At 48.0% G+C, this 16,235-nt stretch overlaps 1 protein-coding gene across 1 annotated transcript in view; it reads right to left on the bottom strand.

Moving 5' to 3' along the window:
• LOC8028936 overlaps positions 1-16,235 on the bottom strand; it is a 52,683-nt gene that overhangs the window by 16,316 nt on the left and 20,132 nt on the right. Inside the window, exons 7-10 of the mRNA XM_002402354.4 lie at positions 15,157-15,220; positions 14,483-14,559; positions 7,459-7,515; positions 555-1,398 (exon numbers count right to left, since the gene is read on the bottom strand). Of these exons, the coding sequence (XP_002402398.4) occupies positions 555-1,398; positions 7,459-7,515; positions 14,483-14,559; positions 15,157-15,220 (1,042 nt within the window). The remainder of the gene's footprint in view (positions 1-554; positions 1,399-7,458; positions 7,516-14,482; positions 14,560-15,156; positions 15,221-16,235) is intronic.

The raw sequence follows: 16,235 nt of genomic DNA, 5'->3' as shown, positions 1-16,235 counted from the left end.
GCATCGAAACAACTGTCTACCGAAAGCAAGCACTCTTATCGAACAGCCCGTTCTGTTGCAGAACATGTTTCTGACGAGGGTAACTGGATGGAAATGCAAGACACAAAACGGAAAGACTGGGGGAGCAACATATTGCGCCGCTGCTCTAGACGGGCCCCTCAGGCCACTGGCTGGCGGAAGCCATCATCCAATTGTAGTGAGAACCAATGACGTTCCCATCGGAAGTTGAAATAGACATATTCAGACAACCCATTCCACCCAGATTTTCCGACCCAAAAACAGTCTATGTGCGAGTACGGTGTGACCCAAGTATTGCCGCAAATTTCTTTCAACTCCTCACCTTTGCCTCTCACAAATTACTGAGGCAAAAAGATCATTTAGAAAGGGTAGGAAAGTAAAGATGGCCTCCCCATAGCCCCGGTGGTTAATCTCTTAGCTCCAAGAACACTCGCGTTGCAGCTGCAAGAATTGACAGAGCCGCGATACGCCAATGAGACACTGCCAGACAAACGCGGGCGAGCAGTCTCGGGTCACGGAGAAGCGAGACGTCTCACCTCTCCGCTTCAAGTCCCTGGGGGGATCGGCCCTGGGGGGATCAGCCCTGGGGAGCCTGGGTTCCCTCCAGGAGTCCACGTCCCTCTTTGGTTCGAGCCTCCTGGGCTCTGGCTTCCGGGGTTCGGACCTCCTGGACTCCGTCCTGCGGGACGACTCCGATTTCCTGGGCTCGCTCCGTGGGACCGCCTTCCTGGAGCCCGAACTCCGCTCGTGGGACCGGTCGCTCCTGGCGGTGTGTTTTCTGTCCGAAGGAGTCTTGTCGCCTTCCCTCTTGTCCTCCCTCCTGTCTCTGCCGGCCTCCTTCCCCTGCCCGCTCCTCCGCTTCTCTTCCTCGCTCTGCCTCGACGGGTCCCAGCGCGTGACCCCGTCCTCGGCACTCCCCTTCTTGCCGCCGTCCTGCTGCGGGACGTCACCCTGTCCCGACTCCCGGCATTCGGCGCTCCCTGCCACACCCTCTTCCTCCCGACCGGCGGCCTCCTCTTCTTCGAGCTCCATGTCGTCTCCCTCGTCGGCATTCGCTTCCTCGAAAGTTTCCCCTTCCCCCTGCTCCGCAACTTCGTCCACCTCTTCCGTAGCTTCTTGGTCCGCAGCTTCTTCCTCCGCGGCCTCTCGGTCCCCGGCCTCTCGGTCCGCAGCTTCTCGGTCCGCAGCTTCTCGGTCTGTGGCCTCTCGATCGACGGCTTCTCGGAACGCAGCTTCGTGGTATGCAGCCTCTCGATCCACGGCTTCTTGGTACGTGGCTTCGTCCGCCGTTTCGTGGCCTCTGGCTTCTTGATTGGCAGCTTCCCGATCGGCGGACTCTTGTTTGACAGTTTCTTGATTGGCTGCCTTTTGAGCAAATGCCTGCTCAGAGAATTTGGTTGTCAGCACATTGTTGAGGAATGCCTGGAATACTACAAAGCAAAGAGGACGACGACCTACCGTAGAATACCGCACATCCGCCCATACCACCCTAAGTGCCCATACCCAAAATTGTAAGAGCTGAGAAAATATGCACAGTACATTGATATGTAAAACTAATGACCGGACAACACCCATCCCCCATTTTTTCGCGATTATCTTTCAATTCTGAGTGGGCGCTTGCCCGGTATTTTAGGCCAGCTTCCCTCAAGTTGTGAACGGCAGATCAAGTCAGTAAATCGAGTTTAGAGAAAGAAAAAAGCAAAATGGGCGAATCGGTCGAGCGTCTTTTTCCCTACATGTTTCGTGGCCCAAGCAACAATGCCATATACGTTCAGAAATTCCATTAACTACAAACACAAAAGCTGCTATTTGTGAGGGCCCCAAAAAGGAATACAGCTCCAATCAACACATCTAGCGATGGGAGTATGCCTCGCACGCTTTATGTAGTAGTGGTTCGAACTCGAGCCAGAAGAGCGCCTGCCACAAAATGCACAAGCAGGCAACATTCAAAAGAAAATATCAAATAAAAAAGAAAATCTTGCAGGTTCTTTTGGTTATCCCCGACAAAATTCTCGTACGTAAAATATGTTATAGGATCATTAACGCTGGTGCAATCGTGTTTATGCTGAAACTTGTAGGCTCATGATGCATCATATCACGCTATCTAGTCACGCAATACAACATGCCATATCATGTGAAGTGGTCGAGTCACGTAACCATTTGACATGACATAACCACGTCCCTTCGTGTCACTCTTTTTCCGCGTAACCTCTCGTCCGAGTTGAAGCGGCGCAAGACTGTGGTGATAAACTTCTAGTAGCCTTCTCTTTGCAGTAAACGAGAAGGTGCTCAGAGGATAGAACTCTCTTGGTCCAGCCCTTCTTGCCACCTCCTCCTATTCTATGAAGCAAACTGAAAAAACCTGTTGGGCTTGAAGACGGCAAAATTTATTCTTTTTCCCGCTAAAAAATTTTTCCGACATTGGAACAAAAATGGCACAAAAGCTGTTTCTTGATGCCCTGCATAAAATATTCCAGTGTCTCCAGGGTTTCTTCAGCCCGTCTTATGCTGGAAAACCGCTCGTGGCCTGGTAAATCCAAGGCAAAAGTTGACCTCTTAATGGCGCCCATAAACAGCAGATGGAACCACTCACTTCAGGCACTCTAGCGTGCCTACTAGGAGCGCAAAATTATACATAGTACTATCAATACTATCGAGAATGAAAGCCGAACCTTACTATCAATAGTAAAAAAAAACTTTCGGTACTCGACTAGAGTAAAACTACCGTCAGTACTGTCAATAGCAGATTATCGCAAGACTATGAATAGCCGGGGTTATGAATAGTGGATTATAGTAAAACTATTGACAGCCCACTATCGTAAAGTTATAGAGTAAACTATTGTAAAGCTATCGATATAGTACTATTGATTGTCGACCACGTAAAGCTATGAATAGAGTTTTAGATAGGCGACAAAGAACATCAAGAGTTCCCCAAAAGTCTAGTGAAACTAAAAAGGCACTCGCAATTAGCGGCTTTGCACGAATATTGAGAGACAATCTGAAAACTATAAAAAACGGTACAAACCTCGTTGAGAAGTTATGACAGTGAACAGTCGAAAAGCTAGCGACACAATACTATTAAAAATCTTTGACAGCATACCAAGAAGCCTATCGACAGTAAACTGCCGATAGGCTTCATGGTATGCTGTCAAAGATTGCGCTGCTGTTTTTATATTGCTCTCTGGGAGTTTGCACACTGCTTCAGTAGGCAGGATTTAATCAGAAAAACGTAAATTCCTTTTGTGTCGCCCCTCATAAATACACTGTACATCGCAGAAATCAGAAACTCTGCCTAAATATGATGCTATCGATGGTGATCAAATGCAAATGTTTTGAGGACATCGTGTGACATAAATAAAAAGGTATGTGTGGCCTCACAAATTGCGACAAAGAAAGGAAACAATGTTGCCTTTCAAGCTAAAATGGTTTTCTCACCGAAATAAATGCCACATATATGCAAACCACATCATTTCTCGGCTCACAAAAAACTTACCGTTTAAATTTTTTTTTTTTTTTACTGAGTTAAGGTTATGTTCCAAAACTTCTTGCATTGGAAGAATGGCGAAAAGCATCGGCAACTAACCACTATGGTTTGGAAAGACCATAGAATCTAAAGTGGCTACAACTAAATTTGTGTTAATTTATTCACTCAAAATATTTAATGTTACATTAAATATTTTGCAATTGTATTTTATACCAATAGGCGCAAAATTAGAGAATGCTTTGGCACAAACGTGCCAAAGCAGAGCAGAACAAAAGTGAGCACATATGACGACAAACGAGCCTAACTGTGTCAACACCCTATTCCTGATTTTCGGTACATGGCCATCGATACGCATCAAACGAACACAAATACAGTAGTCCCTCGTTATAACAAAGTGACCGGGATGGGGAAAAAATTTTATTTTATAAGCAACAATTCGGTAGAAGCGAGAGCCAAAAAAACAGCTAGGCAGCCTTGAAGGTGGGAGGGAACACTGTGAAACACACCGACCGTATATTTAATCGAACAAACCTCGGTTATGAACAACTCGCGGCAGATTTACTGAAGAGTAAAAGAATAATTAAGTGGAGTTTGCCAATTATTTTATCCGGCATCAGTTCTCCTGGGAGTGCTTCAGGCATTGCAAGAGCGCAGTCACCGCCACAGCACTCCACTTTGTTCCGAAGCGGCCGTAGTTTGATCTTTCCCGAGGTGCCCCTTTGACGTTGCTTTGCGTTTACCACGCCGCACACGAGGTCCAAGATTGCAGCAAACAACAATGTCTGCATCGACGAGCGCGAACGAATCAAACTTGCCCTCGATGGCTCGACCAACGTGTTAGCACACACTCCTGTAGAGATCGTTGCAGCTCTGAGGATCGTGCGCTAACTCGGCAAGCATGTGTGCGTGCGCTCGCCAAGTCGTTGGCAATTTTTTTGTCTTCTAGCCACGGGTGACTTCCTCTTGCATGAGAAACTCTTCTCTAACCCGTCTAGTATGTCTCGCTTGTTTGCAGGGTGGTCCACAGTGTCGAGCAGTAGATTCCGCAATGTCAAATTTCTCTGAGATTTCGGACTTGGGCCGGCCACTTTTTTTAACCTCCCGGGTCAAAGCGACTTTCAGTTAACACTCCCATACGATGCGCGTTTATGCATGTAGTGGGCTCCAGAAGGGATGATCTCCTCCGGGCTCCTTCACTCTCTCGACCCGATTCTAAAGGCCGGTTCAGACACTTGCGTTTGACTGCATTCCAGTGCGGAACGGTATGCTTGCGGTCAACTGCAGAAGCTGGTCGCCTAGCAACCGACGACGCTTGGCGTTCCACAACGCACCGCAACAGAGTTGGGCCAGGCTCAACTTTCCAGTGCGGAGGGGCATGCAGTCGGTTGCGGTGGACCAATCGCAATTCGCGAAAAAAAGAACGCCGAAGCGCATGCGCGGCGCTGGCAACTACATTCGGTTCGTCCCGTTTTTCCGGTCGGGGACGTCTGCTTCTTCGTCTGCCTCTGATGTTTCTTCTACGTACTCACCTCTGCCTCGTCCTATAGAAGTATTGAAAGAAGTCCTGGCCGTTGTCCAGGCGCATGTCGCGCACCAGATGGTGGTACTCCCCGAAACTTTTGCGAGAGCGCAGGAGTGAGCGCACTCACTCACGGCCGGGGTGGCGTCGCCGCTGGAGCAAAATCATTGCGGTGGTAGCCCGCGCAACCAGGGGCCAGTTCACGTCACTGCCCGCCTGTGCAATGTATCCCCACGCGCAGTCTAGGAAGAGATTCCTCAGGTTTTCTGTTTCTTCCAGTCTCGACAACCCCGACGAACACGGAGAAGTCGCGGCCATACCGACGCAACCGTCGGACGCCGCCATGTTCGTTGTGATCATAGTTGCTTGACTTCATTCGCTGCAAGTCGTGGTTTCGATTGGTGTGCCGCAAGAGCCGATAGCAAGCTCCTATTGGTTCTTGACTGCGGCGGACGGCGCTTCGACGCAACTGTGTGTACAAGCCATCAGCAAGCGCACTCCACATCGTTCTGCAGTCGCGCTTCCGTAACCGAACGCACCGCAGTCGAACGCAAGTGTCTCAACTGGCCTTAACGAGAGCTGGGGCGCATAGTCTGCGGGAAGGGAGGGGACCAGTTTGTGTAGCGTTTGAATATGGACGCTGCTCCCTGGATGCGTCGACGCATCGGCATCGGAAGTGGTGCTCTGCCCTCTGGTTTGAAGTTTGCCTCGGTGGAGGAGAGGAAGGATCTCCGAGGCCCTGTGTGCAGGCTTGCATGCTTTCGGCCCCTTGCCTTTTGTAATAAGTGTTGTCGGCCGCCAATAGACTTTAAATAATCCGGTTCAAAATGCGTTATGCATTTCGGTCGGGACCATGTTGAACATCGACAATTCCAAAAAGGCGATTTCGTTATAACGAGGAACTATTGTAACTCCCAGTAGAGAGTGCACTGGACAGCTGGATAATTAGCACAATTAGAGTGTCAAATAATCTAGTGAAAATAAAACATATTTTATAATCAGAGGTGTCTGTGTCTCAGCGGAATTCCTGAAACCATCATAAATCTCTATAGGTTCTGGAAACCCAAGTAGCAACAAGCTCAACGAAAGCTTGGAAAACTATCACTTTCAAAGATCACACTGGACCCTCAATGGGTTCTGTTCGACAGTTCATTATCGCAGGTGCAAGCGATATCCAACGAAGAAAAAAATGCTAGAAGAAAATGTTTGTATATCTAACGCATATCTGACCGCAGTACAATCCAAATGTTAGCCACAATAGTTAAAAACTACATCCAAATGTTAGCCGCAATAGTTAAAGATTATAAACTCAAATTCAGCCTTCGTCCCAGAAAATTGAGGCTAACCTCTCTGCCTTTCTTCTCTTCACTACTAATCATGGTTAACCCCAAAGTAAAATAATAAGAAACGGGAGAGAGAGGAAAGACAAGGTCTCCGAATACTACACTACAACTTGACGGGGAACTATCCATCGGTTCCCTTTAGTCGCTGCTTGGTACTTTTGTGATTAAGTACCAATAGTTCTCGTTAGACGACATGATCAAAGCTCGATAAATATACGTCCATACATGTCAGTCACCGTCCCCTTTTTGTGTTTCACTTCCATTTTCTTAACGCCCGATAGTTTTCTATCGATGGTCAATCGAAGGCCACCAGTCGATAGGCGTCGGATATTGATAGTTGACTATCCATGGTTTTTTTCACACTATTGATAGGTAGTTTGGAAAAAGTATCAATAGTGTCGATACTCAATTTATTGATAGTCTCGCATCACCAGCACCTGCTCACTCAAGGCACGGGCCTGCACTCTTCAACGTGTCTCTCAAGGGCAGAGCACTTCTTCGCAGCACACACTGTGTGTGCACATCCTGTATCTGAACGGATGCTATGTTTTTCAGTCGCTTCCGGTCCTTTCCGGACACTTCCTAGCATCCAAGGTTCTCGGAATATTTGTGGCCGCTTCACGAAATGGGTGCCTTACGCTTGTCTTCATTAAAGCGGCCAGAAGTGGCCAACCAATGTCACGTCCGGGTCCATATCACAAGAGCGAATGACATTTTAGCGAACGGCGACATTTGAGCGAATGGTCGTTTTAGCGAATAATGGGGGCGCACGTTAACCCATCCGTCGCGCTGCGCTTTACGCCGCTTCGCGGCGACAGTCTGCGGCAACTCATTACAAAAATATGAACTCACTTGGCCCACCCGAAAACGCCGCTTCGCGGCGTCCTACTATTCGCTAAAGTGTCGTTCGATGAAACGTGGGCGTTCACTAAAACGTCCCGTCACGTCCACCCACCCACACAAAAGGCGCCCATGCTCGCTGCGCTCCGTGTAGACTTTAGATGTTGCCCCCTCCAAACGTTGGAGGTATATTAGCATCCAAAGCCATCCCTGTCAGAGCTGACACACAACCTGCGTTCAGTTGCTTTACTCACCATGTTGGCTCGCTCATGCTCCAACAGCTTCGTGCGGTGCTTCTTGCCCTTGTAGTGCTGAAAGGCAAACAGGCGCATCCTTCATGTACAGTAATCTCTCGTCCGCTCATTTGGCCAGAACCGAGATCTAAACTGCGAGCATCGCAAACTTCCCGGCACGCTGCGTAGCCACCCGACAGACGTAGATTGCGCCCAGCTGGAAAGGATACGCAGTTTAAGCGAAAAAAAGGGCAAGAAATATTTTACATCTTTCCATTATTCTCTGCAAAAACAAATTTCACAATCGCGGCTATGTGCTGCAAACTGGCGTGAAACAAGGGCCTCGCCGCAGATTGCGGACGAGCCGGCCTTCTGCAGCTACTTGCCCATGAAAACACGCTCGTAAGCCCTTGTACTTGCCGGTGACTGACCCAGCTTCCTCCCCCCTTCAGAGATGCTCCATTTAAATCCACTCACATTATCGGTTTGTATCAGCTCTTGCTGCTGCCACAGCTCTCGGTTACACCCTTAAAAAAATGTGATTCGGCCAATACAAGATCTTGGCATCCCACTTGTAGAAGTTTTTTTTTTTCTTTCTCACAACCGTTTCCTTTTACTCAATTTTCATTCACCGAAATTAGCATCGCACCACACATCCTTTTGTCCGGCGATGTGGGGATCGAATGAAGAATGTGCAGTCAAATGCAACTCGAGTGTTTAGGTGTCTGCACTTATTCAGAAAAACACACTTTACGGAAGACTCAAAAATTTGCCTAAAATAGAGCTAGCGTGAGTTTGCTAACTCCACACGCCTCCTCCCCTACCCCGACGGAAGTATGAAACTTCCGTCCAAGTAACGTTTGTATTCCATGCTCCCAGCATTTTTATGTAAATGCAGCTAAGACTCCTTCCTGCCCGTCCGCATTCCTGCGATGCACGAGGGGAACCGACCCACCCCTAACTTCTCATTGGTCAGGCTTCTTAGGCAGGAGAGGAGACATACAGGCTTTGCCGATAAAACGGTCCACCTACGTGCGAGTGAATTCGGAGGCCCGACACCGAGGAACAAGAAAACGGTGATGGAAGCGGCATTTGACTTTTTGTAGCAGGTTCTGCAGCAGGCAAAATAGTGGTTTGGAACAGTTAATGATGCTTTTGGAGCAGGTGCCTCCATCGGTTATCACTTAAAGGACACATGCAAAGGAAAACAACTTTTTTTAAACAGGCTAGATGGAAAAAGAATAATATAAAACGAATTTACAACGAAGAAAAAAAAAAAATTTAGAGCTCTATTTACGACGCAAAACGAATTTGTAGTTGGTGCCCGCGAGAGCCACCGCTGGTCACGTGGTAGGCCTGTGCGCCGCCGCACTGCGTTGCCACCGCCGCAAAGTCAAGCCGCCGCCGCACGCCGAGCATAATGCGACGCCGACGTCTTTCTCCACGCCGGCGTCGCTGCCGCTGCACAAGTTCGTCTGCTTTGGGGCGCCGCCGCCGTTGTCTGACCGGCGCACAGGTCTATCACGTCTGCTTGAGCTTTTTCGGGAGTTTCCTTTGGGCTCTAAAAGTTACTTATTAATCTTAATTTTTTGTTATACTTCAAACAAGGATGAATAAGTTACTTTTAGACGCCATACGAAGCTTCCGAAAGAGCGCAAGCACCACATGATAAATAAGGGCCAGTCACGTGACAAATAAGGGCCGCTTTTCCGCGGCTCCCGCGGGCGCGAACTACAAATTCGTATAGCGCCATAAATATAGCTCTAAAATTTTTTTTTCTTCGTTCTAAAATCGTTTTATGACATCCTTTTTCCATCTAAGCTGTTTTAAAAAAAAGTTTTTTTCCTTTGCATGTGTTCTTTAAAAAAAAGTTATTGCATCAGTAAATAATTTAATTTACGATAATGATCTAAGATTCCACTTTGATATTGGAGCATATTATCTATAACCTTTTGTAATAAGAACAGATAGGGTGCAAAAGGAACAGAGAGAGTTTTTTTAAAAACAACGCTCTGGTCAGAATAGGTTTCACTTAAAAGGGGCATTAAAAAATGGTTGAGAAATGGATCGAAGCACAACACTTAAGTGTTGACAAAGCCTCTCTCCCTCACCATTTTACACACAATAGTTTACTTAGCCTGTAAATACAATTTTCTGCAAAATAGTACCAGCAACAGTTCGGCCTATCCGCTAACGCGTGTATCAATAAAAATGCGTCCCCTATGTTTTATGAGCCTATCAAAAACAAGGCTCTAATATCATACCTTCCAAAAACAACCACCGACTAATATTCTGGAAGCCCTCACTTGTACTTTAGATGTGAAACTGTTCTTTAGCGGCGTCGGAACCAGAGTTAAGTCAAAGTTGGCTGCTCTTTCGATCGACGACTGCATGGGAACTACCTAATTGACTACACATTTAGTCACATACAGACCCATGTTATTACTTTTTCCTTTCTCGGCGCAGCTTTTAGAATTAGAGATCACAGAGAGCAACCTACAATCGAGACTTGGGAAGGTCGACGCGCAATAATCCAGAGTGTAATTTGCACCGCACCGACCCAGGCGCTCCCCCGTGTCAGCCGCTGCTCCTAGCATTCCGGTGCAAAGCAGCGAAGTTTGATACGCGGGTGAAAGGTGGTAAAGGTCGATGCCACTGTCGCAAGTGCCGCGGTACACTGTGGCCATGGCAGAAAGACACGTGACAGACACGAGAATCGAGCGATTTCATCGGGAGTAACACACCCTGATTCTGTTATAGTACAGTGGCCGCCATCCTACTACTCTGCAAAGTCGTCTCGCGACTTTTAGTTCCTGACATCGCTGACATTGTCTGGAAAGTTAGGCAGTGTCGACGATCAACCGGCCAGTGCAGCTGATGAGCAATCTCTATATATACTTTGTTTCACCTTAAGTCAAAGCACAGCCAATGCAAGGAGCCAATGGGACCAATCAAACAGCATCAAAAGTGCGACATCATAACATTCATCGCCTCCTTGTAGGAGTCCTTTCATCGGCTAAACAAAACAAGTGCAGCAGATGTCCCGTGACTTGCACTCTTAGTGTGTGTTTCTGGTTCTGTGTTTTTGACTGTGCTTTGACTTAAGATGAAACAAACTATTTCTACCATTTTCCTTTCCTCCTACTTCTCTAAATAACAAAGTGAGCCAATAGGTAATACACCACTGGTATTTCTTGCTCCCTTTAGCCCATCCGGCGTAGGTGTGGCGCGATTCTTAGCAAAAATGGCCTTGTGGCGCAAGATGTACCAGACTTGAGTTGATGGTATAATTTGGCGCAAAAGGGGCGGCACTTCCATTGCTCAAAAAAGGAAACGCCACATGCACACATCTCAACTTCTGCTATTGAAAGTTCACCAGCTCGTCTGTTATTTCTAAATGACACGCGTTTCTGGTAGTTTTCTTTCTTTTTGGCTATCTTCATTGTGGATGTAAAGCTTAGTAATTGGAGCATGTATCGATGTCTGTTGACTTAAGACTTACTCGATTAACGTCGGAGAATTAAAAATATGCCGCATGTCCCCAAAAATTTGGTTTAATTTGCCCATCTAGGTTATACCAGAAAATGTATTCTCAATGAAAAAAACAAACAAATAATGCGATACTGACGCCCCGAGTGGCTATGTCGACAAAATTATGGATGTAGCGACATATTTCAAGCGTGCTCAGATTAAGTTTCCCTCTTTCCCTCGGAGCTCGGTTTATGGGAAACTGCCCTCGGTTCAGCAACAGACTGCAGCGTGCGGGCCATACTCCTCTCCCCTTTCCCAAGCATGTGAACGGGGGAGTATGAAGGCGGGGAGGAGGGCTATGCGGTGGGCATACCACTCTTCCATTCCAGGCAGGGCTCACCAAACAACTTCCATTTTGGCCTCACAATGAGCTTGGCTTCCAAATAGAAGTCGCATCCGAGTCGGTGCCCGCAAGCGGGCAAAATTGCTCCACGCTTCAAATGCGTGCCACAACAAACACTGCTTCATTTTCTTTTTAACTGGGAAAGTGCATTTGGTGATGCAATCTCTTTGAACTATTTTTGCCTCACCAGCGTTCCACCAATAAAATCTAATTTTAAGCACCGCAACTTTACATAAAAAGATTTTTTTTAAATAAAATTTTCTGCAACTTATTATTGCAATGCAAACTTCTTTCATATCCCTCGTACCCTTCATCACGCATTGATCATGAGTATAAAGCTGCCATTCCCTTTTGCAGCACAAATATGTTTCTTTATTCCTCCCTACCCAAGACCAGAGTGGAACCGCCTTCCCCCTTTCATCGCCTCCATTGAAGACGTCTAATCCTTCAAAACCGCTATAACTGAACACCTTTCTAATCCTGCACTTCAATAATTCTTTTTAATGCGAAAGCATTAACTGTTTTATGGAGGGTACCGACGACATCAGCTTTGAAACCACGCCAAACAATGGCCAAACGGTCCCTAAAATTCTCTTTCTCAAGTGAAGCCCATTTCTGATGGATAGGCTCCCATTGGCTGGCGCGCGTCATCAAGGAAGGAGGCTCCCATTGGCTCTCGTGCGGCGTAGTTCCAGAACAAGCCACCAGTAGAGCCCTCTCCAAGGCGGCGCAGCGCACGCAGCGGCGCGGCCGCCGGCATAAGGAGGGAGCGGTGGCGGCAGAGCCAGCAGAGCCCGTCCAGGCAGACTCCAGAGAGGCCACGTGGCCCAGCACAGGGCGGCCACTTCACGAAAGCGCACACTCAGCCATTTGCCGGCGAAACGTGGCCGCCCCGCGCCACTACGCCGCAGACGAACTAAGGGAGCAGAAGAACGACATTCATGCTTTCGCACTCACAACTCAAAAGAAGTGCTTAAATCTCCATGGATGATTTTACATCATACGGCGAAACAACCCTTGAACGTAACCCGAGCTACCCTACCCGTGTGTGCGCTAGTCTGTTCTTCACATTCTTGGGATGTGTGTTGGCATAAGCCCAACACAGACACATCACTCACAGACACAACAATTGAGAAAACGTACGAGCACTCATCCAGCGCTTCTTATTTTAAAACGACGTATATTTGGGGTACAATGGTTTCGGGGAATGTTCAAAACTTAGTATCACGACAGGTCCCCACAAAGAAAGAAGTTCCAAAAGCTTGATGGACACTTTTATTTTGTTTGGTTACTGTATTTTTTGCTTACATATTTTCTAACACCCCCTCTGTAACACACCCTAAACCATAAAAGTATCATAAGAAACAAACAAAAAGCAGGTCCTTAAGAGCGGTTTGACTCTTCCCTGACTGTGGGAAGAGTTTTTTCCTCAGGAAACTATTAGTAGGTTTACACTAGAATGCCATACATAGAATGCAGCTAAATCAATGCGTTCTTGAATGAAGCAAATACCGAAACAGAGACGTGGTTTCTAAACACAAATATTAGCTTGTCTCGTGCAATTTTTGTTTTAGATTGGGCCAAATTGGGCAAAGATATGTCGACCGTTATATCCCGAGAGATAGCCCACCCAAAATCGAAAGCAAATCGGGTAAAAATGAGAAGGCTAACTTTTGATGTGCCATAGAAAAGGGTTGAGAAAATGCTAGTTTTAGATTTTGTGAACTACAAAACTTGCGATTGCGGCGATGAACCAAATTCGACTGTCGTTAGCAGTGTAGGCTTATCTCTCACCATGGCAAGGTAACACCATTTCTGCCAAGGTCACCACTGATGAGGGCCCTGCAATTACTAGAAGGGGGCTACATTTCTGTGTTTTCAAAGCAAAACGGCAAATGAGGCCAAAAACAGGGGCAGGTGATCTTTCGGAGGTGTGGCATCTCTCGGGATATTACGGTACATCTAAAAACAAAAGTGCCATAAAAATATTTCAAATATACAAAATGCTCTTTATATTGACAACAAAAAACGTGACAAAAAATAGAGTTCTAGCTAAGGAAGGTTTTGAGCTATCAAAAATCGAGTCAACCCTCATTACTGAGGTGCCATTGGGCAAAGTAGTTCCTCAGTGTGATGAAGCACAGCTTGGTTTTGCTCATGGCCAATATCAGAACTGAAATATAATGGTTTGGCTTCATCATCAGATCCACTGCTGCTATCCCGAGTACAAAAAATCGACGAAGGATTCGCGAGAATTGCCACGCTTGGGAGCATGCGCTGGATCCGCCCAATGGCTGTCAGCAACGACAACATCAGTTTCACGCTCGGCTTAAAAATGCCGCAACTCGGAAAGAAAAAGGTTTTTGAGGATACCTAAGCACTCCTTGTCAGTTGTGAATGCAAAAGCATGAATGTCTTTCTTCCGCTCCCTTAGTTCGTCTGCGGCGTACTGGCGTGGACGGCCATGTTTCACTACTGCCGAGGTTGCTGCCGACGGCCCAGCGTGCGCTCTCGTGAAGTGGCTGCACCGCACTGAGCTTGGCCATGCAGCCTCTGGGCCCGGGCAGGCTCTGCTGTATCTGTGGCCAGCCGCTCCCCCTCATGGCGGCCAGGCCACTGCGCCGCCATGGAGAGGGCTTCTCCGGTGGCATTCCTTGGAAATATGCCGCACCGCAGCCAACGGGAGCCTATCCATCAAGAAGAGTGGTTGTTTGGGCGAGTTGGTTTGACATCTTATACAATCTTGTGCGCAACAAAGACGAGGACAAAAGCAGAGAGAAGAGGACACTGTTGTGTCCTCTTCTCTGCTTTTGTCCTCGTCTTTGTTGCGCACAAGATTGTATAAGCTATCCATCAAATCGCTGCTACAGACAGGCTTCGCTCCATCGGGACAGGGGAGTTTAGGTGCTGTTTGACGCGGCTTGAAAAGCTGACAACGCCGGTTCGTTCCATGGGACAGTTAATGCTTTTGCATTACAACAAGTACATAGAAAGCAAAACTGCAGCCACCAAACTAACTAGAAGAGAGTGCAGCGAGCCCGGAAGCTTGGCGGGAGATTTAAAATGGGTCTCCGTGCTTCACAATTACTGGCGATCGAAAACCCTAAGGGAGCGATCGGGAAAGTTTTTTTTCTTCTGGAGTGCAGCACCGATCCACACAAAACAACCCACCTCTTGTAGGTGGTGTTCACGTGGCACCACAACCTGACACAGCTCGCAGTGGAAAATGAAGCTTCGGCTTTGGGAACCTGCATCCACGGTGCCCCGTCGGTGGTTGGTGAGCACACGTGCCCAGAGAGAAGGAGGAAAAGTTGAACCACACTTCCAATTTGAACTCCTTCAGAAAGGCAAGAAGCAAACCACTTTGCCATGAATGCTACCAATTTTCACAAAAGCTTAAATCTGGCCTTTTGAAATATTTTTCTTTTATACGCGAATCGCAGTTTCCAAGGAACAAATTTTGAGGACATCTAGGAATCATTTTCAATCATTTTCAACAATTAATAAACAAAATCGATCAGCCGCTTTCGGCGCACTCCATTACCAGAGTTTCATGTCGGCGCTGGCATTTTGACTGTCGGTGCACAGGGGGGGGGCCCTGTGCACCGAGTGTCAACCCCCAGAGCTTTTGGTGAAATGCGAGGAAGTTTGGACATTGTTACGCTCTATCATGCAACGTTTTAACATTCCTATAGGATTGTAAAACCGTTTCTCAAAAGAAGAAGCTTTGGATAACCGGTAACAATGATTTTGAGCGTCAAGATGTCCCCAGCGCCTCTTGAGCTTGTTAAACGACCCCGAGCCCCAGTGATCCCAGCCGCGGCGAGAAGTGCGGGAGAGCTTGCCTTTGGTGTCCTGCTCCTGCACCCCAGGCCTCTGGGCCTGGTCCCTCTCCCTGCTCTCCCTGCCCTGCAAGTGGAGAGGCCGCCTGCTCAGCCCCAAAACGGGCAACGCTACGCATGCACCCGGGAGAACAAGGTCGCTCGTGGCATCAGACCCGGCCCCGAAGTGGCAATGCGCAAATCCGCAAAAGCCGGAGCGTCGCATTGTTGGGCGTCGAGATCCTCGAGGTTGGTTCTCAGAGCTCCATCAAAAAGGTGAAAGTAAAAGCGCGCGTCGCCATCGTCGCAGCAGCCTCGTTGCTGGCTGTTGAAGCTTTTGCGAACAGTCGAGCCGCAAAGCGACCCGTGGAGAGTCACCGTCCGGACGCCGGCATGCTTCAGCGACGTTTTCAGGCAGAAATCGCAAGACTCAAGGACGTGCTAGACGCCGGCCGGAGATGCGTTCCGACGCCCCACCATAAGCGAGCAAATACGCAGCGAGCCTTGGGCATATTCCGTTCTGGGCTCAACAACGGCTCGTCGGCTGCCGCGACGCGGGTCACCGGGACCGATTTGGGTTGAGCTTAACGGCTGCAACTTGAAAAACCTCGTACTCGACTCGTACCACTGTATAGGCACCTTTGGCTAAGGAACCAATCGGCAGCAAATCGGTTAATAATGACCCAAGTGTGGCGCGTGCTTGCGACTCGAGAGCACAAGCCGATTCGCCAAATGCGAAAGAACCTCTTTGTTAAAGGTACCCTACATGCCGATTGTGGAAACCGTGCCGACCCTGCATTAGAAGCGGCAGCGACCGATCGGGGCTGCGCCGTGGCGACGACGAGGACGACTCGACATAGGGACTGACTTCGCTGCGGTTTGATACGAATTGTTTCTGGGGGCCGGCAGTGTCCAGAATGGTCGGTCGGTATCCGCATCACTTAAAGATATAAAGATACATTGATGCGTAGCTTTCTATGTAAACAGTGCGAGAGTTGCATTTCTACTTTTAGCAACGACGACGACAAAACATGTCGCATCACTATCGTAACTCTCATTCTGTCAGACAACTGCCCGCAAAATTCTCGCTAAGCGAGCTACCA

Source organism: Ixodes scapularis, unplaced genomic scaffold (assembly GCF_016920785.2).
Source record: "Ixodes scapularis isolate PalLabHiFi unplaced genomic scaffold, ASM1692078v2 PGA_scaffold2__306_contigs__length_199485367, whole genome shotgun sequence".
Taxonomy (NCBI): domain Eukaryota; kingdom Metazoa; phylum Arthropoda; class Arachnida; order Ixodida; family Ixodidae; genus Ixodes; species Ixodes scapularis.
The sequence above is the reverse complement of the archived record's forward strand: the minus strand, read 5'-3'. Positions and strand labels throughout refer to the sequence as shown.